At 46.4% G+C, this 23,349-nt stretch overlaps 1 protein-coding gene across 5 annotated transcripts in view; it reads left to right on the top strand.

Annotated features, from left to right (window-relative positions):
• MARCH10 (membrane associated ring-CH-type finger 10) overlaps positions 1 to 23,349 on the top strand; it is a 110,490-nt gene that overhangs the window by 44,986 nt on the left and 42,155 nt on the right. For 2 of the 5 annotated variants that reach the window (XM_025362206.1, XM_025362207.1), the window contains 3 exons: positions 7,065 to 7,236; positions 20,705 to 20,818; positions 23,117 to 23,269. In XM_025362206.1, coding sequence (XP_025217991.1) covers positions 7,065 to 7,236; positions 20,705 to 20,818; positions 23,117 to 23,269 — 439 coding nt within the window. The remainder of the gene's footprint in view (positions 1 to 7,064; positions 7,237 to 20,704; positions 20,819 to 23,116; positions 23,270 to 23,349) is intronic. The other 3 variants (XM_025362208.1, XM_025362209.1, XM_025362210.1) reach the window with 2 other exon arrangements.

Raw genomic sequence — 23,349 nt, 5'->3', positions numbered from 1 at the left:
TGAGAACTTCTTCCTGAGTTGCAGTGGGGCAGTAGGTGCAGGGGCTGAACAATTCAGTTCAAGATGGGCAACCACACATCCCAACTTCAACTCTTAGCAATTTAGAAGGGATTTTGATAGAAAGGGAGTAGTCTCCATCAGTCATTACAAAGTGTCTAAAAGAATACAGGGCTGGGCATTACAGGTGGCTCACACCTGTAATCCCAGCACTTTGGGAGGCTGAGGCAGGCAGATCACTTGAAGTCAGGAGTTCAAGACCAGTCTGGCCAACATGGCAAAACTCCATCTCTACTAAAAATATAAAAATTAGCCAGGCATGGCGGCACATGCCTGTAATCCCAGCTACTTGGGAGGCTGAGGCAGGAGAATCACTTGAACCTGGGAGGTAGAGGTTGCAGTGAGCCGAGATCACACCACTGCACTCCAGCCTGGACAATATAGCAAGACTGTCTCAAAAACAAAAAAAAAAGAATACAGACCAACCAATTCAAAGCTTTTATTTCAAGGTTAATTGGTTTTTGAATGTCTTAAATATCTTTATGCTTGTCTTTGCTTTTCCATTCTGAGCATACATTTCTTTTGTAATAAAGAATTATGCTTTACAAAAATAAACCATTGAAACCACAAAGAGATTATTTCACTGGCAAATTTGCAGGATGTTTTGTTTTCTCTCTCTAAAAGAAACATATACCTAAATCGTAAATACTACTTTAAGCATTCTCCTACTCAGAAACCTTCAGTGGGACCCCACTCTCTATCACATTTGCTTGAATCTCACGGCTCCCCACAATCTGGCCCACACCCTCCTCCTCACCCTGTGCTCAAGCCACCTGCCTGGCTGCCCTAGAATCACGCCTGCTGTTTTCACTGCATCCATCCTGCGGCTCAAGTGCTGCCTCCAGCCTGGCCAGACTCCACCCATTCTTCAAGTCCCAGCACACACCACCACCTTCCCTTGACCTTTCACCTTTTCCCAGGGGTTTTCCATGACATTTAGAATGGGTGCAACACAACGTATCCCTTGATTAAATGTTGTTTTCCATTTTACTGGTAAGGCATTAATCTTATCTGTCTCATTGTCAGCACACCACCACTCCTGGCTAATTTTTTAAATTTTTTGTAGAGACAAGGTCTCGCTATGTTGCCCAGGCTGGTCTCAAACTCCTGGGCTCAAGTGCCTCAGCCTCCCACCGTGCTGGGATTACAGGCGTGAGCCGCCATGCCCGGCTGCATTCCAGTTTTTTAAATCTATCAATTTCCTTCCCACATACTGCTTCCTTTTCGTCTTTGCACCGCACAGAATCCTGCTCCTGCTACAGCCAGATAATGCTACACACAGGGATCCCTAGTATTTGGAAGCAGGGAAAATGTGTGGTCACCAACCATGTAAACTGAACAGTGATTTCTGCAGCACGCAAGGGATTGCCTGGCATCCTAAGAAGTACCTAGCACGTCCTGCTTGCTGTGTCAGTAATTTGCAGTGCGAAGTTTCACTCAGTGGCCATTCCATAGTGGGCTGAATAGTAATCGCAAAACAAGTAGACCACATGGCTCTCCTTCAGAGGGCACCCCCATAGTGATGGCATGTTATGAAGACTTAAATCACCGAGGCTACTCTCCAGCCAGGGTCACAGGCTGGTCGTTTCAACTTGCTGGCCTGAAAATCCGGGAGAAGCCTGCAGGCAGGAGGCTGTTCTTTGTGGAACTCGACGGTAGACAGGTGCCTGTGATATTAAGGCAATCTAGCAGCCCAGCTGACTCCAAAAAGCATCTTTTTTTTTTTTTTTTTTTTTTTTTTTGAGACAGAGTCCTGTTCTGTTGCCCAGGCTGGAGGGCAGTGGCACAATCTCGGCTCACTACAACCTCTGCCTCCCAGATTCAAGCAATTCTCGGGCCTCAGCTTCCCAAGTAGCTGGAATTACAGGCACGTGCCACTACACACGGCTAATTCTTTTTGTATTTTCAGTAGAGACGGGGCTTCACCATGTTGGCCAGGCTGGTCTCAAACTCCTGACCTCAAGTGATCCGCCTGCCTTGGCCTCCCAAAGTGCTTGGATTACATGTGTGAGCCACCGCACCCGGCCTCCAAAAAGCATCTTCAGGCAAAACGGAGACCAAGGGCATGTAGTGCCTGGTCTTGCCCAGCTCCACCTGGCAGCCACGTCTTCAGATGGGGCAGACAGACGAGAGTCAGCAGCAGTTTGATTCAGGTGGGTGGTACCTGAGTCCAGAAAGACCAAAAAGCCTACTGATCCTCGTTCTTTATTGTCCAGGCTTACAATTCTGGCACACTCAAAATTGTCCTGAACCCGCAGGAGGGATTTTGCTGCTCTAAGAGTTTTTTTCTGGACAAGAGAAAGTTTTGCCTGCTTTGTGCTACAACAGCACTTTGTGCAGAACATATTTTATATTTCATGACTATGTAAAGGTAACTGTCCTATCCAGAATGCTATTTATACAAGCTGCCCTCAATTCCCTAAGGCGGTTTTTGTGTTTGAGGCACAATTTGAGTGTGGGCTTTGGGGACAGTGCTCTGAAGGTTCTCGTTGGCCCACACAGTCCCTTGATCGACCTTCCCATGTTGTCACTGTTTAAAGGTTGAGGTTCACTGCCTTGACCATGCTCTTTTCTAATCTCACGAGACCAAGTTCATTTCAAATGTACTCAACACAGTCTGGCGCCAGCTTGACACTACTCTGCCTTTTCCCTCCCATCCACAGTAAGCTGTGCCCTGCACCATATCGTAGATCCACTCAGCTCAGCCTCCATCACACGACTCATGGCAAAGATGGGTTTGGTACACATCAATCAGAATTCAGTAGCACCTCTCAGGGAGGGACAGAAATGGCATATCAGTTAAGAACCAGTTTCCCGGTTCTTGGAAAGGAGCCATCAGGCAACAGTTGGAAAATAACTTGAAGTCTTTTCTGTCCCCGACTGCCTTAGTCTACTTGCTCTTCGGGTCATCTCTGTTCATGGTCGCCTTATCATTTCAGACACCATATTGTTAGGTCCTAGTTGTTAAGAATCGAATCATTCTCACATTCCCGAGGAGATACATCCCCCTCCCCAACCCATGCGTCTTCACCTTCCAGGACGTCTAACTTGAACCATGATGTCATTACCTCACTGCCCAATGCTACTTACCCAGTTAAGTTCCTTCTCTTCTCAGTGTGGGCCTTTCTGCGAACTTTTGAAAGAGCATAGCGCTGGGCAAAGTGATAGCTCTACTTTATTAGGCATGAGTCCAGTAGAGCAAGTCCAGGATCTTCGGAAAACCTTAAGTACAAAAATGACGATTCTCAAAAAAATACCGATTAATTTTGTCAACTTATTTTAGTTAACATGGCTTTGTTAGAACTTTCATCAAATTCTCAGTAGAGAATGTAAAGTATACTTAAGTATCACGTAGGTTGGGTTTTGTTTTATTTTGGCTTTTTGTTTTTAATGTCATGGGCTTTGATTTTTAAAGATAGAGCTGGTTTTTGTCCCCCAGAAGAATAGCAGTGTGCTATTGTCTCTACCTCCAAGTGACATTTCAACTTGGGGACACATAAGGAAGCAATGAAAATTGTAATTATTTTTCAAAATTACAAGAGGAAAAGATGCAATTAAAAAATCAACTTTAAAATTAAAATTTTAATTATTATTGTTTGATTATCTCTAATGTTGTCAAATATTTGCCATTAGAGTTTTACGGTCTGAAAAACCATTGCACCATATTTTCTTAAAACTAGATAAATTTCAACTGGCCATTTGTAAGACTGTCATACTCTCATAGATTATATTCCCTGGAGAAGAAACCAAGAGTCCGGTGTGGAACTGACCCACGTCTCCATTTATACCCTTCTGGAATAGGTGAAATCCAATAGGATTTTTCATTGGGGACTTTAGCTTTGGTTTCAACCATAGGTAGTAAATGTTTAGTAGTTAGCTAGTTAATTTTTTAAATGGCTGAACATGAATTAATGGCTAATCATAAAAGCCAATACTTACATGGCGCTTACTGGGTTACATGTATATGGCGCTGTTCTAAGTGCTATGTGTACATATATATATTATGTAATCCTCACAAAACCACCAAAAGGTAGATACTACTGTTCACCAATGAAATCTGAGATCCAGAGAAATGAACTAACCCAATATCACACAATTACTATGTGCAAGAGCTGGGATTCACTCCCGTAGAGCCAGGCTCCAGGGCCTTAAATACCACGCTTTAGTGCCAGAATGATTTACTACAACTTCTCCCACTCAAGGATGATCCTTGGGTTTTCATCAAAGAGGATAGGCCGGGCGTGGTGGCTCACACCTGTAATCCCAGCACCTTAGGAGGCCAAGACGGGCGGCTTCCCTGAGCTCAGGAGTTCGAGACCAGCCTGGGCAACATGGTGAAACCCTGTCTCTACTAAAATACAAAAAATTAGCCAGGCATGGCGGTGTGTGCCTGTAGTCCCAGCTACTCAGGAGGCTGAGGCTGGAGAATTGCTTGAACCAGGGAGGCAGAGGTTGCAGTGAGCCGAGATCACGCTACTGCACTCCAGCCTGGGCGACAGAGCAAGACTCTGTCTCCACAAGGTGGACGTGATTTATTTAAGATTTCTCAATGAGGCAAGCAGGAAAAAAGTCCTTTAACACATTTGTAAGTATTACACTTCTTGCCATTGTGCCTTCAGTTTACAACCGATAAAACACCGACTTCTAGCTGCAATTTCTAGACTCTTAATGGTTACCATCTAGAAATAAGGTTGATTGAACCAGAGAAGGTTGTACTCACAATATATGCTTACAATCCCACAGGTAACAGGATGGTTTAATTGGCCAAGCTTTCACCTCTTCAGTGCATTAAAGGCTTGAGGTTTAATGAATGGGTGGAGGAGGATAAACATGGCTTAACAGCCCAACCAATAAAGGTCTCCTCCCTATTCACCACGGCCTGGGGCAAGCCAAGAATTCCGGCCCTGGCTGGGGGTAATGGAGATGGATCCCCTAAGAGGAGCTGAGCGGACACCTGCAGCTGATGCTGCTGACACAGGTGTTGGTCATCCTCACCTGGGGCATTTTTCCTGCCTTTCTGCTGGCTGGAAAGAAAGGGCTGACTTGCAGGGCCCTGTGCGAGTTGACTTAAGCCACTACGGCGAGCTGATTGTGTTGGGCAGTTTGTGGAGGAAATTCTGTCCCCTATTCATTGATGCTCTTCTTGGGACACAATTCCAGGACTGTGACTTCCAGGACCCAATTACAATGACAGTCTTAGGTGTCATACTTAAAATGTGCCCACATTTTCTTTTCTGAGAATAGAGAACCTATCTCATGTTCAGAAATGAGCTAATGTTTCGGCCAGGCATGGTGGCTCACGCCTGTAATCCCAGAACTTTGGGAGACCGAGACAGGGTGATCACCTAAGGTCAGGAGTTTGAGACCAGCCTGGCGAACATGACAAAACCCCATCCCTACTAAAAATACAAAAATTAGCCGGGCATGATGGTGGGTGCCTGTAATCCCAGCTACTCGGGAGACTGAGGCAGGAGAATTGCTTGAACCCGGAAGGCGGAGATTGCAGTGAGCCAAGATGGTACCACTGCACTTCAGCCTGGGCAATAAAAGTGAAACTTTGTCTCAAAAAAAAAAAAAGAAAAAAGAAATGACCTAATGTTTCATCTTTGACATTTCAGAATAATTTGCAAGGATTTCGATTAAATAGCAAAATCGAAAAGGAAAGGGGAGAACAATCAGTATGTTGTGTCTTGTGCTTCTCTGGTCACTTTATCTGAGGGTGGTCTATTTTCTGAAATTATGGGGAGAAACAAGAATTACTTGTTCGAAGGCTGTATCCAAACTCTCAATTTAAAAGCATGATTCATCATCTTGGAGGATCGTGATCTGTCCACCTGTAGATTTATGTAGACTTATTTACAGAAGACTGACAGGTAGAGGACTGTTTTAGAATTTAGTTTGTCTTACATCACATCCAATAATTCAAAGCCACTCAGAGTATTTTCCTGAGTCAGGAGCCTGTGAAATGACAGTGCCACAACTGACAGGGAGAACGGTGAGCAAGATCCATACAAATTGCAAGAGTTGGGGAGGTACCAGGGACGTTAATTTAGCATTCTATGTCTGCAAAAGACCACATTTTTCAGAGGACTTTCCGACACTGGACTAATGTGCAATGTAGGAGAGAGCTTAGTGACCCCACCCCTGGTGACCCCCCAGGGTCGGGGAAGGGGGAACCTAGTGATTTGTTTCTTGCGGAATGGATAGCCTAGGAAGTCATACCAATACCAGGACCTAAAGGCATCAGGCTGTACTTAAATCACCTTTAAGACCAGGTTTCTGATATTTATATTGTTTTCATCCTTTCTTTGTGTAACAGCCAAGTATAAAGCTGTTCCATGCCTGGATAATTTTTATTGCGTCGGCATGGCTGTGTTGAGATATTCTGACACAACAGGAATCATGATTTGTCTACGCATAGATTTATTCTGACTTCTTTATAGAAGAGTGACAAGGAGGGGACTTTTTAAAGATTAGTCTGTGTCATGTTGCACCCAATAACGCAGAGTATTGAAACTGAGGTCTGATTTAATCGGCCTGGCCACACACTCTACATTTCCTTTTCATTGTCAAGTATATGATTAACGTAAGGAACTTTTTTTTTCTAGCCTATCTCCAAAGTAGTTCAAATAACAATGCGAAGTTTAAAAGCACTGAGTTTTTTTCTCCTGTTTTCATATGTAGCTTTTAACATGAGCTATTTATCGGTCATCAGATTACTTAAGGGTCAGAAATGCATTCTTTTCATAATGTTCTACAAAACACACTCAGAAAAATGCGTACTTTCTTAATGTTCTGCAAAACAGACTCATTAATTCTGCCGTTATTTCTAAGTTGCTCCGCCCAGTCCGTCTGAATCTCTCTGGTGGACGGGCGTGTTGACCCTGGCAGACGACTCTAGGATATTGCTGGAGAGGGTCACTGCGTTTGCCTCATTTCTGTTTTCTCTGCCTAACAAAGGTGACCTACTTGGCCATTGATACTCAGACGTATTTCATTTTTGGTAGAGTTCTAGTGAAGAGGATCCTCTAACTGAACCAAGGTCATCTACCAAGATATCTACGTTTAAGTGTGACTCCAAACTTCCAGCAATTGACCAAACATCAGTCAAGCAGAAACATAAAAGTACCATGACTGCAAGGAAAGCAGACAAAGCGGACCCCAGCGAACCCTCTCCAGGTGAGTGGCTGGCTTATTGAAATTCATCAGCTCTAAAATCCCGGTATTAAAAATAACAACAGGCCGGGCGTGGTGGCTCACACCTGAAATCCCAGCACTTGTGAGAGGCTAAGGCCAGCAGATCACTTGAGGTCATGAATTTGAGACCAGCCTGGCCTACATGGCGAAACTCTGTCTCTACTAAAAATACAAAAATTAACCAGCTGTGGTGATGCACGCCTGTAATCCCAGCTACCTACTCGGGAGGCTGAGGCAGGAGAATCACTTGAACCTGGGAGGCGGAGGTTGCAGTGAGCCAAGATGGCACCACTGCACTCCAGCCTGGGCAACAGAGCAAGACTCCGCCTCAAAAATAAATACATTAAATAAATAAATATAACAACAACAATCAAATAGGTGGTATTGGTTAAACCTAGTGTGTTCTGAATGGCTAATTCAGGTTGTGAAAGGCCAGTGATCCTATGCAAACGGTAACATTAATTTCAGAGTAGAATATAAAGTCAAGGAGGCGTGAATCATGCAATGTAACTTTCTCCACTGCCCGCATTTTCTGCCCAGTCATTTGTGTGGCTTCCGCCTACAGCTGCTGCCTTTTCATCATCTTCGCCCTTCTTGGGAATAAAGGCATTTGGCCCCAGGTATCAAGTTTTATGGCTCAAGCAAGAGCATAAAGAGAAGCTTTCAAATACATCTGAATAGCACAATTTATAGCCAAGAGAGAAAGTAATAAAGTTTTCCTGTTCTGGGTTTGTCCTCTCTGAGAGAAAAGGTGCTTGATAAATCCTCCTTTTTGTGCAATTTGGAAAAATAGTCACTCTTTAGGTGCCTTAGAGCAAAGATCAATCTTGCTTGGGGCGGGAGTGATTTAATAGTTTCCAGAAAGCGGCTAAAATTCACTGAAAATTTGATGTCTCTCGGGCTCATCTCCATCAAAGACAACCGCTATAAGACAAACTTGATTCCTCCAAGAACTGAAGTTTAAGTTGGAGTAACTAGGCAGAAGGGTCTAAGTTGAGTAGAAAGGATTCAGGCTAACTGCTGAAGAATTCGTCAATAGCGTGCAATTCATTAAAATCCAAATCACAGCTACTTTCCAATCCTAAATAGCTTCTGCCGTGCAACCACCCGTCCAGTTAAGTCTTCATGCATTTTTAGAACATGGCAGCTTTCACTCAGATTAACCACCCACATTTTATTGCTTTAACGAAGTCAAAACCAAATTGACTTCTGAAATGATGTTCTCTCAGGCAAAGCCCCAACTCTTGCTTCTTATTTAATCAGGGGAAAGTATCATCACGGTTAATTTCCCATTTTAAAGACTTTTGGTAGGAATTAGGCTTTAATTCAGCTGCCTAAGGTTGAAACAGAGCAGGTAAGGTCATTCCACCAATATTTCAAAATACAAGTTGTAATTTATCGAATTGAGGATGTTTTTAATAGCAAAAGTTTGAATTTCAGGGTTTTTTGTTTGTTTGTTTTTGTTGAGATGGAGTCTTGCTCTGTTGCCCAGGCTGGAGTGCAGTGGCATGATCTCGGCTCACTGCAACCTCCGCCTCCCGGGTTCAAGCGATTTCCGGGTGATTTTTGTATTTTTAGTAGAGACAGGGTGTCACCATGTTGGCCAGGCTGGTCTCAAACTCCTGATCTCAAGGATCCGCCCACCTCTGCCTCCCAAAGTGCTAGGATTACAAGCGTGAGCCACCGCGCCTGGCCTGAATTTAAGTTTAAATAATGCAACTCCATTTATGCAATATAATTTTTAGCCCTCTTGCTAAAATCAGGTGGTTGTTTGCATAGTGTGCTTTATCATCGTGGAGAAAAATCATTAAAAGGAACCGTTTAGATCCACCCAATGCTTTAGTTTGTCCGATTAACACAGATGTTCTTCAGACTGAGCAAACCCTGTATGGAACTTACAGCACTGACAAAAAGGGAGAATTAATTCACTTAACATTCTTTAAAACATCACATTTGAAGAATTACCAGACTGAAAAACACCAGGTTTCAGTGACAGAGCCAGGTTGGCAGAAAGATATCTATTTCATCAAATGAGGGATGTTACTTGTAGTAAAAGCCTCTACAAACCGCCAGCTTCATCACTGTGTTATGGCCCTAGACCACGTCCAAGACCCATGCAGCCGTGAGGAGGGCTGTGGCCTGGCCGTCCCCAAGCAGAGCCGTCCTGGTGATGGATGGCAGGTGCTGCAGAAGTGGAATAAGTTGTGCAGCAATCTGGCTAAAAACAAAGCATCGATGTGTTAAGATCCATCCATTTAACATGTGTAGACTCACCCTCTGGGTTCCCTAATTAGCATAGCGAAATGAGAACGGAGACATGGCAAGGATTTCAGCTGAGTCCGTTCAGGAAAAGTTGAGCTCGGTAGCAGCCGTGATGTAGACAGACAGTTTTCTGATGTTAACAGAAAAATGGGATTTGGTACCTGAATTAGCTGGACACATTGATCCAATTCACTAGTGAAATTCACAGTTCCTTGCTTTTCTCTGTAGAGAGATATTTCTCTAAAGCATTTTGGGGGTGATACAAAGTTGGCAGTAAGTCATCAAAACTTCTCCCATGTCAGACCTGAGATTCTGTATGAAACTGAGGCATCAAACACAGTGAAATTCCTTTGCAACATCTGCCTCATAGGCTACAGAAGTGGAATCTGGTATAACTTCCTGTGTTATGCCAGACTTTTACTGAATAAAAGAGTATAGCTGGGGAACATGGCTTGACTGCAAATCTATGTAATGATAATCCATGTGATCAAAAAGGGGTTTTTCTTTGTGTGTAATCTGCCATCTAGAACTTCCAAAACGACTATGTAAAATATAGGCACTATCAATGCCCTCTACAAATAGATTTGTAACCGAGAAGCCATCAGATTGCTCTTCATCCTGTTAAAAGGAATTCACGCGTTTAAATTAAGTTTGTATCGTCCATGAAACTGCTTCTGGACAAGTGACTTGCAGTGTTCCTTGTTATCTCTCTCCATGCAGTGGCACATGCAGTTTATGGGCAAGTGTTTTGGAGTCAAAATGTTTGCATTTGCATCTGGGCCCCATTTATTTGCTGTCTATCTTTGGCCAAATAAAGTATGTCTGTGCCTCAGTTTCCTCATCTGTACAATGGGGAGAAACAGATCCTACCTGCTGAGATTGCTGTGAGAACTCAGTGATAAAACATACGTCCAGCCTTTAACACAGTCCCTGCCGCTGCAGCCAATTAATGATCACATTATTATTCCTAGTACATGAGAGCAGCAGGTAATGAGGAGAACGGACTAGAAAACTTTGTTTTCTTTGTCTTAAGGTTGTCCTCCTAAAACATCTTTTTTTCTTTACAAAAATCAGAGTTGTATTTTATTGATTGACTGATTGATTGATTATTGAGGTGGGGTCTCACTGTGTTGCCCAGGCCGAAGTGTACTGGTGCAATCATAGGTCACTGCAACCTCAAACTCCTGGGCTCAAGTGATCATCTGACCCCAGCCTTCCAAGTAGCTGTCACTACAGGCACACGCCACTATGCCTGGCGAATTTTTTACTCTTTTTGTTTTTGTTTTGTTTTGTCATCGTTGTTGTTGTTTTGAGACAGAGTTTCGCTCTTCTTGCCCAGGCTGGAGTGCAGTGTCACGATCTCGGCTCCTGGCAACCTCCCCCTCCCGGGTTCAAGTGATTCTCCTGTCTCAGCCTCCCGAGTAGCTGGGACTACAGACATGTACCACCATGCCCGGCTAATTTTCTATTTTTAGTAGAGACGGGGTTTCTCCATGTTAGTCAGGCTGATCTTGAACTCCCAACCTCAGGTGATCCATCTGCCTTGGCCTATCAAAGTACTGGGATTACAGGCGTGAGCCACCGCGCCTGGCCATTTTTTTACTTTTTATGGAGACGAGGTCTTGCTTTGTTGCCCAGGCTGGTCTTGAACTCCTGGGCTCAAGTGATCCTCCCATCTTGGCCTCCCAAAGTGCTAGGTTTACAGACATGAGCCACAGCACCCAGCCCAGAGTTGTATTTTCTAGAATCTTTAACATAAATGCAAGTACAAATACTTTTACAACACTCTGAGTTTCAAAAACACTCTGAGTTTCAAAGCAAAATGCCAAATGGAAAAAGATGAAGAATCAGACAGCATTCACCAAGCCAGAGATAGGCTTTATCTCCAGAAAGACATGGAAAATTCAGGCAGTGAGTCAGGACCTAGCTGGGTCTCACGTGCAATCAGCTCAGAAATCCCACATCCTGAACACTGGTGTATGGTAAGGTATGAGCCTAGCGGAGTTACATGTTCTTAGTTACATGTTCAGAATTGTATATATATCCTTGAGACCCAGAACAGCTAGCAGGCCCAGCGAGTGCAGGGACACAGGGACATCTGGGGAGTTGTGTTGGCCTCCAAGGCCTGCATGCTCTCAAGACCTCTCCCAGCCCCACCCGGAGTTGGAGAGGAGCCGCCTGTCCTTTCCAGGACACGGAGGGGCATCCAAAGGCCACTGTGCTGTGGGGTTCTGGCCCCTGGAATCCTAACGAGCTCCCTACCCTGGGGCCAGACGTGTGGGAAGTGAGCATCCCCTCTCCTGCCCTCTGCTCTCACCTGGAGCTTGGGCATGGTCCCCCGAGTTATGTGCCAGGAAGACAGATCTGGATGGAGTCCTGTGAACCTGCTTCCAAAATCTTGCCCTTTAAAGCAAAGCCAAGTGTTCTGAAATTATCCTCACTTATTATTTAATGCAATGTTAGTCATGACTGCATTCAGATTTGCAGGAGTGACAAGACTTTTCAGCCGCAGATGGATTATTGTGAGGACAGGTTCTTGTAAAACTAAGAAAAAGCAGTGCATTCAGATGTTAAAAGACAAACATCTAAAATAACTGTGGTCTCTTTTGGATTGGGAAATATTTATTTGAAGAGCAGCCTGAAAGAGAAATTTGAGGGCAAACCCTAAATCCTTATAATTTACCTTGCAAATCAATTCTTCTGAAGGTTTTCTCTGAAAGGCCAAGATGAATGGTTTTTGCGGCAAGTCCAACTGGTGTCCAGCAACTTTCCAAGCTATCTGCCAAGTTAGAAACAAAACAAAACAATTTAAGTGGATGCTCCCACTTTTTAATAGAGAATCGTAATTATCAGTCCAGTTATGATACATGCTGTCAAGGCAGAGGGGCTCAGGGTTGTCGCAGAGCCCAGAATGAAGTCCCGGCTCCAAATCCTGGTGCTATCATTTTATAACCCCATAAATGTGAGCCGGCAACTTCTCTGAACTCAGTCTCCTCATCAGTAAAATGGAAATCCTTGCCAGTCTCACCAGGTAGGTAGGTGGGTGGAAACCCTAGATGTAGACCAGGCTTTAGGCAAAGGTTAATCCCCAGGCCTTCCTCTGCTTATGAACCCTGCTCCCAATACCGCCAACTGCTCCAGGGCTAGTGTCTCCATACGAATGCTGCTTGACCAAAGACACTTGCATTTGAGATGTAAGAGTGGTTAGAATTTGGTCGGGCGCAGTGGCTCATGCCTGTAATCCCAGCACTTTGGGAGGCCAAGGCAAGCGGATCACCTGAGGTTGGGAGTTTGAAACCAGCCTGGCCAACATGGGGAAACCCCGTCTCTACTAAAAATACAAAAATTAGCTGGGTGTGGTGGCATGTGCCTGTAATCCCAGCTACTCAGGAAGCTGAGGTTCGAGAATCGCTTGAACCCTGGAGCAAGAGGTTGCAGTGAGCCGAGATTGTGCCACTGCACTCCAGCCTGGGCAACAGAGTGAAACTGTGTCTCGACAACAACAACAACAAAAAAAGTGGTTATAATTTGATTATTAAAAATTTTAACAATTGGATCATCAGTGAAGCCATCCGCTTATCCAGTACCTATGGGGATGTTAGCAAATACATTCAACTGTCCCCACCGTCCCAGGATGCATGATACCAGGGCAAACTGGTGTACTCATCCATCGCTCATTCATTCAGCACTTCATCTATACATGTTTACCTGCCGGGTAATGGGGGACGAGAATACAAAACATACAGGGCGTGTCCTCCAGGGCTCCCAGCCTGGTAGGCGAGCAGAATTCCAATAAGGGCAGATAGTGCAGTACATGCCCTAACCAAGGTAAGTTCTAAGAGCTTGTAGGCAGGGCCAGGTGGAGTGAAAATCCTGAAGGACAGGGGTTTAACCAGGTGAAGAGGGCAAGAAAGATGTGCCTGGCAGCAGGTACTGAGTGTGCAAAGGCACGGAGAGGGAGCAAGGAAGACAGGGAGAGACAGACAGACATCAAGGAGCTACAAATAATCTAAGGCCTTGTGCTCCACGTGTCCCCAGGCAAGTAGCAGAAACCGTCATCTGAGAGCTTCTTAGAAATGCAGAGCCTCAGGCCCCAATCCAGACTGACTGGCTCGGAACCTGCATTGGAGAAGATCTCAGGGACATTCCTATGTACATCTGAGTTTCAGAAGTTCTGGTTTAGGGCCAGGCGTGTTGGCTCACGCCTGTAATCCCAGCACTTTGGGAGGCCAAGGTGGGTGGATCACTGGAGGTCAGGAGTTCGAGACCAGCCTGGTCAACATGGCGAAACCCCATCTCTACTAAAAATACAAAAACTCGCCAGATGTAGTGGTGCACACCTGTAATCCCATCTACTCAGGAGGCTGAGGCAGGAGAATCACTTGAACCCAGAAGGCAGAGGTTGTAGTGAGCTGAGATCATGCAACCGCACTCCACACTCCAGCCTGGGTGACAGAGCGAGACTCCATCTCAAAAGAGAGAGAGAGAGAGAGAGAGAGAGAGAAGCTCTGGTTTCTGGTTTAGGGTCAGGCTACAAATTAGGAAATATAAAGTTGAGGCCCCACAGGTAAGCAAGGATCAGGCCTCCAAGGGCCTTAAGTGTCATGCTGGATGGGGCATCAGTCCTGGAAGGGCTCTACATAAGAAAGTGATGCAATCAGACTGGCATTTGTAAAAGCTGACTCTGGCTGCAGCATGGAGAAGTGCCAGCTGAGAGTGTGAGGGTGGCCAGACACAGCCAAGAGTGGTCAGACACAGCCAGGAGACCAGACAAGTAGCAGTTGCAGGGGACTGGGGGAGAAATGAGAAGGGCTTGAGCGGGAGCAAAAGCAGAGGGAAGAGGGTCAGGTGCAGTGGTTCACACCTGTAAGGAATCCTAGCACTTTGGGAGGCTGAGATGGGAGGATTGCTTGAGGCCAGGAGTTCAAGACCAGCCTGGTCAACATAGCAAGCCCCATCTCTATTTTAAAAAAAAGAAAGAAAGGCCGGGCGCAGTGGCTCACGCCTGTAATCCCAGCACTGTGGGAGGCTGAGACGGGCGGATCACAAGGTCAGGAGATCGAGACCATCCTGGCTAATACAGTGAAACCCTTTCTCTACTAAAAAATACAAAAAATTAGCCAGGCGTGGTGGCGGCGCCTGTAGTCCCAGCTACTCGGGAGGCTGAGGCAGGAGAATGGCGTGAACCCGGGAGGCGGAGCTTGCAGTGAGCCAAGATCACGCCACTGCACTCCAGCCTGGGTGACAGAGCGAGACCCTTCTCAAAAAAAAAAAAAAAAAAAAAAGCAGAGGGAATAGGAAGAGGGAGTGGGCTTGAGGGCCATTTGAGAAAGTAAAGCTGGCAGAACTTGGTGACTTGGATGTAGGGATAAGGAAGAAAGACGAATCAAAGAGAACTCAGGAATCTGGCCCAGGAAACTAGGCCAGTGGAGGTTGCCTCTGCCAAGGCTGAGGAAGCAAGGACAGTGTGGGTCCCCTTTTGTGGTGTTGTCTTTGAGGTGCAGGCAGGGCAGCCAGGTGGCATTGCCAGGAAGCACCTGGGGACCCAGGTCTCCTGCCCAACAGAGCACTCCCCTTCCTCCCAGAGCACTTGCTGGTAGGACCCAAGGGCCTGCAGTAAGAGGTGGCTGAAATGGCAAGAATGTCTCCCTGAAAGAGTGGATGGAGTAAGAAGAGAGATATTGGGGGAACTTTGGGAGATAATGGTAAAGAGAAGAATGAGTGAAGACAGCTAGAGAGAGAAATGATCCTGAGAAACAGGAGCCACTCCAGAGGCCACTTGGGAAGAAACAAGTGGATAATATTTACTTGAATCCTCTGTAGCATGACACTAAGGACTGAGACCCCCTGCATGATAGGTAATGGTTTTCTTTTTTTTTTCTTTTTCTTTTTTTTGAGATGGAGTCTTGCTTTGTCACCCAGGCTGGAGTACAATAGCCCGATCTCGGCTCACTGCAAACTCCGCCTCCCGGGTTCAAGCGATTCTTCTGCCTCAGCCTCCCGAACAGCTGAGACTACAGGCATGCACCACCACGCCCGGCTAATTTTGTATTTTTAGTAGAGATGAGGTTTCTCCCTGTTGGCCAGGCTGGTATCGAACTCCTGACCTCAAGTAATCCGCCCGCTTCAGTCTCCCAAAGTGCTGGGATTACAGACGTGGGCCACCGCGCCCAGCCTTAGGTGATAGTTTTCAACTGGATGGCTACAACCATGGACTTTAGACTTGGAACTGATTTTAGCTGCAGCATCTCCCAAACTTTTCTGACAATAAAAATCACCAGGGAGGTTCTTCATAAAAATAAAAATTCCTGCTTCCCGTCCCTGACCCACAGCATCAGAATCTCCAATAAAGGGGCCTGCAAAATGATTTTGAACAAGAACAACAGGTGATTCTCATCCCCAGGGTTTGGGCAGCTGTCTCAGAGCCTTGCTTTTCCAAACATTAACATTCATGAGAAACACCTGGGGCTCTTGAGCAACTACAGGTTCTGATTCAGAAGGTCTGGGTGGGCTGAGAGCCTGCATTGCTAACAAGTCCCAGGTGACGTCGATGTTGCTGGTCTATGAACCACCTTTGAAGGAGCAAGGCTAGAAAAAACACCCGTCTCATTTTGCAGGTGAGGAAACAGGTTCCGGGCAGGTAAGCCGTTGATTCAAGGTGACCCAGCTGGTTAGTGGCAAAGCTGAGATTTGTCAGGCATGAAGGGGTAGCTCTGACTCATGACTCCATCGGGCACCCGTATTCTGCCTCCAGCGAGGTTAGCAGTTTGAGCGAGAGGTTAGTGAACAGATCATCAGTTTCAACAGGACATCTCTCTTGTTTACCTGCTTTTCCGCCAGCTTGATTTTTCTCCCTTCCCAGGATCCCGCCGGGATCTCTCTCCTTTCTTTCTCTTTTCCCAAGCTTCCCCTCCGCAGCAGAAAGGCCAGATCAGGGCATGACTACAGCCTGCTAGCGGGGGCAGCTGGAGGATTGGGGGAGAGAGCTTTACCCAAGTGAGACCCTGCAGGTCGCCATCTGTTGCTACCAGCACAGCTCATTAGGCTGGCAGTGGGAGACGAGAAAGGCCCCAGAGCTTCCACACGGCAGCACCAGGACATTCTCCGAGATCTTACAGGGGAAAGAACTTCCCGACATCTGTCAGGGACGCTGGAGACTGTTGGCTGGAACGGGGTGTGATGCTGGTGCCGCTTCCCTTGGTTAACTCCTCAGTGACACTGAGATCTAGTCCAGGTGCCTCCTGGGCAGGAGCCAGGCCTGCTGCTTCTGTGACATTGGAGCACAATTTTTGGGTCTGGATTCATTCGCAGACGTCTTTATGTCCTTCCCCCCACCCCACCCCCAGTGCTGCTTCCTGACTGCTCTTTTTCTTTTGTGCAGGTGGCAGCAGCCAGCACCCCCTGTTCTGTGTTGAATACACCCCTTACTGCTCCGTCTTCGCTTTCTCCCCTGTCCTGCAGCCCAATACCAATTACTGCTGCCTCCTCCTGCCACTAGTGCCACCTGCCTCCCCAGTGGCCCAGGAACCTCCCCACTCTCTCCCTCTGGTTACCGTTCCCTCCTTCACAAGCACCGCTTCCACCTCCCCGGACCCCATGCCTGAGTCCCCAGCCACGCTGTGCTACTTCCCCATCTCCTGCCCAACTCCGGCTGAGACCCCTGTGCTGTGCCTGCAGGGCCCCCGAAGGCCCAGTATGATTTACCTCGTGTGGTAAGTCACCCTTGCAAGGCACACAGCACAGCGGAGTCAGGGAGAGGGGACTTCGGGCTTCCAGAAGGCAGGTGGACAGGAGAGGGGCCAGAGGCAACGCCAAGAACAATACCAGGCGGTGTGGTGTTCGGGGGAGCAGGAAGACGGGACAGCGTGGCCACTGCACTCGGGCTCCACCTTCTAGCGCCAACGGAGCAAGCGACCAATAAAATCCCATCCTCTCCGGAGACTCATTTGATTTCTTACCTCCTGTAGCTGGCACACTGTGCAATGTCACCCCCAGAAACCAAACAGACTCTCCTAATGCATCTGATCACACCCTTGGCTGTGTGAATGTGCACACGCCAGGGCCGCCCTGAGCGGTGGCACCGGGGCACCGGGGGCAGGCCATTCTGAAGGCACACACTGGAACCGAAACCCATTCAGAACCACTCGGAGGAGGGACAAATGAAGGGCTCAGCCGATGTTTGCATTCCCTTTCGTGCCTACTTATTAGGCATCACATTTCCTAAAATCAAAAATCCCACCCCTGAGTTCCAAAATAAAACATATTTATGGTACATAATTAAGCTTTAATTAAGATCTCCTCGGGTATGTGAGACAACACACATTTCTCGCACACCCAGATAGGCAAATTGACGCGACCTGTTATTTGTGACTGCACAGAAAGCTGCCTGTTACCCCAAGGCAACATTCGCTCCTGCGATTCAGCTGTAATTCTTCCCAGGATCCAAAGAAAGCACATTTTTTTCAAAGAGTTGTCTCTCCAGTGGGATCTTGGCACCTCCTAGGCACCAGGGATCCCAGTCAAGGTAATGTGGGGCGGGATAAGGGTTCAGGAACTATATTTCCCTTTTATGGTCCTTTTCGACTTTGTCTATCAAGAACTATCTGTGGATGACAAGTGATGGGAAGAGCCGAACATGAACAGTTGAATGGACTTGGTTCTCAGTTGTCAAGGTCTTGTACAAATATGAGATTTCTACCTTCTTTTCCCCCTTTCCTGGTCAAATTAAGAACTATTCAGTCGACAATCACAGTCTCCCAGCATTGTTAAGAGAACAAAGGCAGATGCCTTTAATCTAAACAGCTGTTCGGTTTCTTTAAAACTGGAGGCATCACCTTGCTCAGATCCCGGAAGTAGGCATCTGTGTGTTGTCCAAAGCAAACCAAAGTCTTCCCAAAATTCACTGGTAAACAGGATATTGAGTTACCTGGCAGTGAAACTCCTGAACACAAACTGCTTCCTTTTCTGTAAGGCAAAGGGCTTGTCTTGCTACCTGAAAAGGAAGCTAATTTCATCGTCCAGTGTAACTAGGACTTGGTCTTCCTGCAGATTAATCTATGAATCCATGACATGGTGAAGACCCATTCTAGCCCCCAAAGGTCTGAAATTTGATTCACTTTTCATGCAAGTGAAGTGATGGGAATTTGGTATACAAATTAAGGGTTTGAAACTTTTTCTAGACAACGTTGTGCTCTGTTGCCCAGGCTGGAGGGCAGTGGTGCAAACAGCTCACTGCAGCCTTGACCTCCTGGGCTCAAGTGATCCTCTTGCCTCAGCCGCCCAAGTAGCCGGGACCACAGGTACATGCCAGCACAGCCAGCTAATTTTTTTTAATTTCTTTTTTTGTAGAGACAGGAGTCTCATTTTGTTGCCCAGGCTGGTCTCAAACTCCTGGGCTCAAGTAATCTTCCTGCCTCGGCCTCCCAAAGTGTTGGGATTACAGACATGAGCCACCATGACTGGCTGAATGTTAGAATCTCCTTTTTTTTTTGTTTGAGATGGAGTCTTGCTCTGTCACCTGGGCTGGAGTGCAGTGGGGCGATCTCCGCTCACTGCAAGCTCCGCCTCCCGGGTTCATGCCATTCTCCTGCCTCAGCCTCCGGAGTAGCTGGGACTACAGGCGCCCGCCACCACGCCCGGCTAATTTTTTATATTTTTGGTAGAGACAGGGTTTCATTGTGTTGGCCAGGATGGTCTCAATCTCCTGATCTCATGATCCGCCCGCCTCGGCCTCCCAAAGTGCTGGGATTTTTTTTTTTTTTTTTTGGAGATGGAGCCTCACACTGTTGCCCAGCCTGGAGGCTGGAGCGCAATGGCACAATCTCAGCTCACTGCAACCTCTGCCTCCCGGGTTCAAGTGATTCTCCTGCCTCTGCTTCCCTAGTAGCTGGGATTACAGGCGCCCACCACCATGCCCGGCTAATTTTTTGTATTTTTAGTAGAGATGGGGTTTCACTATGTTGTCCAGGCTGGTCTCGAACTCTTGACCTCGTGATCCACCCACCTCGGCCTCCCAAAGTGCTGGGATTACAGGCGTGAGCCACTGCACCCGGACCTAGAAACTCTTAAACCCAAGTGCACGCAAACTGCAATCTAGGTCACCTCATTTGTGACTGGACTTACAGAGAGAGAAGAGAAAATATTTTGCGAGAGTTTTGTTTTCCATAGAACCAAAAGGGTATCACAGAGAAGAAGTCAGCAGTGCAGCCAAATTAGATTATAATAATCTTTAAGGTCATGAGGCAACATCTTGCTCATCTTTGTGAACCCTCAAATTACAGCATAGCAAAGGCACACAGGTATTTGTTGAACAAATCATAATATAAAGAGTTGCTATTTGCCTTTTGGATTTTATAAAAGAAGGATTGAGGGAGAGAATCAACAAGAACTACACCGGAATGAAGGCTATTGAATAAGTTATTCCCAACCTGTGAAGTCTGCATAACAATGAGTTTCTGGTCAAATTCAGTTGTCTCATGGGAATGACTTCAGATTTCCCATTATTATTCTCAGTAGTAGTGGTAGTATTCTTTACAGTAGAAGCAGCAGCTACCATTATTAGCACCTAACGTGCACCAGTTAGGCCATTTATGTACGTTTTTGCTAAACTTCACAGTAACAAGATGGACCATTTTACAGTTGCAGAAACTGAGGTTAAAGTTGCCAAAGGTCAGAGGATCCTGCCTACACTAATAGGGGCGGTTTCTTCACTGCCAGGCCTAGTAAAACAATCTCCAGTTGTTCAGCTTTATTACTTTAGTTTGCCGAGAACTTGATTAGAGGACACATGGTAATGGTTTTGGCAATCATTTAAGAGATCTGATGCTTTGAAGAAAGCAGTTTTTTTGAACAAGAAAACAAATAACCTTTTATCTTAAGCCATGTTGGGCGTTCTGCACAACAAAAAAACGTGTTCTGGTTTTCAAGTTCCCCTGTAGTTTGGGCTGAATGCATCTTCTCAAGCCCCACACATCATACTAATATTTGTCCTCCACGACAAGGCAATTAATACTTGTCCTGCACAACAGTATGAGGCAACACGTAGACTGGCTAAGAGACGATCCTCATTCTTAAGGAGCGTGCAGGCTAGTTGGAGAGAAAAGATATACTCATTAAGCAATTTTAGAATATTTAAATGCTAAAGGCCATTTTTTTAAAAAAACCCTGAAAGTAAGGGTTTTTGCCAAAGCAGAGTCAGAGTCGACTTGGTGGAATAAACTGGAAACAGACCTTGGAGGACCTTCTGGCTGGTGCAGGCTGGGCAAGAAAGGTCCCGTGGGCAGAAGCATGCCTCCCTGTGAAGGCGAATACAGTGGTGGGGCTCGGTGGCCTCTGGGCAGTGTGAAGTTCTGCTGCCTGGGGAGTGTGGGAAATTTGAATATTCTGTTGGGATTCCTGCTGGAAATCAAAGTGAAATTCTTATCCTCAGGACCTTGGGGCCAGGTCCTGACCTTCTAGACTTGGCCTGAGCCTCAGGCCTGCCCTTTCCCTGGCCCTTCTTCAGTTTCTTCCTCTTCTCTCCATGAGGTGGAAAGCAGGAGGCAGGACTTCTGAGAACTGAGGGGGGCTGAGGTCTCAGGTGATGAGGGAGAAGCCTCTGTGTTCAAGGAATGCAACTTTTGGTTGTGGGAAAATGCTTCCCTCCTTCCCTCAGTGACAGATCCCTTAGTGTGTTTTGCACTAAGAGAGAGCTCGCTCGCTCTCACTCTCTCACCTTCCTCCTCTCACCCCCTTTTTGATCAGCAAAATCTATCTAATCACCATCCTACACCTTCGCAAGACTACCTTCTCATTTCCCAGAGAACTTTCAGTCTCTCCTTTCACACCTACAACTTCTCTGGGCTCCAGCAACTTGCCCCAAGTTGCTCTGACAGCACCAGCAACTTCCCTCTTCTAGTAAGTTCCCTGCGGGGCATGATCCTCTCTGTCTTGGCGTACAGCACCACTGCCATGCCCTCCTGAGGCCCGTCAGAAGTAAGTAGACCTAGTCATTGTATTAAATTAGGTTTCATGGGCTGCCAGAAAGAACTTTAATTCCCTTCCTGAATCTGCAGGAAAACTATTCACACTACTACAACTTACACTCTGGAACATGAATCCAGTTGACTCGTGCCAAAAAAGGCTGTGCTCTCACACACGAGTCGAGGGCCTTCCCTGGCTTTATCCCTATGTTACCAGCTGCCTACATCTATTTGTGACATTTCTAAACTGTCTAAAGAAGATGATCCAGGTAAATAAATGATCTTAGGGAATTTCGTCCAGATATTCACAATGTAACTGCCTTGTAAACCCAAGAACTTATAGAGATGCATGGAATATACTAGAACTTTTCCTCCACATTCACGTGCACTGACACTAAGTACATGTGAAGAGGAAACTCAAAACTGTATCAATTAGCAACCCAATTCAAAATGTGGATTAAAAAGAAAATGTTCATTGGAAACTAGGTCCACAATAGCACCCCAGCAACTGTCTTCCTATGAATATCGTCCCAACACAGTGGAGGGTAGGGGACAGGAAACAGAAAGGCATACAGTTCCCAGATGCTTGCAACGTTTCTCTACAGGCATGTTTGCTAATAAACCTAAAGATATAAATATGCAGGTATTACACAAAATATGTTGTGATTCGAACCTGGCTGAGCACTTGGGAGGCAGAGCCATTGTGTGTCCCAACAGTATTACCAGCGGGCACATCCCAAGACCTGTGGATTGGAACCTAGAAACTTCTTAGCAAGGCCGGGCACAGTGGCTCATGCCTGTAATCCCAGTACTTTGGGAGGCTGATGTGGGCGGATCACTTGAGGTCAGGACTTTGAGACCAGCATGGCCCACATGGTGAAACCCTGTCCCTACTAAAAATATGAAAATTAGCTGGGCGTAGTGGCGGGCACCTGTAATCCCAGCTACTCAGGAGGCTGAGGCAGGAGAATCACTTGAACCTGGGAGGCAGAGATTGCAGTGAGCCAAGATCATGCCACTGCACTCCACTCCAGGCTACAAGAGCAAGACTCCATCTTAAAAAAAAAAAAAAGGATGAAACTTCTTAGCAAAAGGAAAGATCCCTCCCTTTGGCCTCTGCATCATAGGTGTCATGGGTGCTTATAAAGGAGGCTTTTTTTTTTTTGAGATGCAGTCTCGCTCTGTTGCCCAAGCTGGAGTGCAGTGGTATCATCTCAGTTCACTGCAACCACTACCTCCCGAGTTCAAGCAATTCTCCTGCCTCAGCCTCTGGAACTACAGGCATGTGCCACCAAGCCCAGCTAATTGTTGTATTTTTGTAGAGATGGGGTTTCACCATGTTGGCTAGGCTGATCTCAAACTCCTGACCTCAGGTGATCCTATGAAGGAGGCATTATTATTTCCCTGTAGCAAGTAGGGAAACTGAGGCTTGAAGAGGTGAAGTGATTTTCCTAAGCTCACATGGTTACATGAAACCAGATTTGAAATCTAGCTCTTCTGTGACCTCCTGGGTCCTTTCTCTTGACTGCCCTTCCACCTAACCCTACCCCTGACCACTGCTGGGCCCTTTGAACATTCTTTATGTGGAAGGCATTTTCCTGTAAACAAAATAATTATTGAAAAGATGTTGTATCTTTCAGCAGATGAAGCACCAATGGTTTTATTAAGGAAGAGGAAGCCAAACCTGAGGAGATTTACAGTCAGCCCAGAATTGCACAGCCCGAGAGCGTCTGAGGACAGAAGCAGACAGAAACCGCAGTGGCCCGCAAAGGTGCCAGCTCCCAGGAGAGCAGGTAAGGCCCCGGGGCTCCCGCACCTTTGTCCTTGGAGAGGAGGACTGACTTTTGCTGTTACCCAGTGAATTCTTTATGGT

Source organism: Theropithecus gelada, chromosome 16, assembly GCF_003255815.1.
Source record: "Theropithecus gelada isolate Dixy chromosome 16, Tgel_1.0, whole genome shotgun sequence".
Taxonomy (NCBI): Eukaryota; Metazoa; Chordata; class Mammalia; order Primates; family Cercopithecidae; genus Theropithecus; species Theropithecus gelada.
This window is presented reverse-complemented; position numbering and strand designations above follow the sequence as displayed.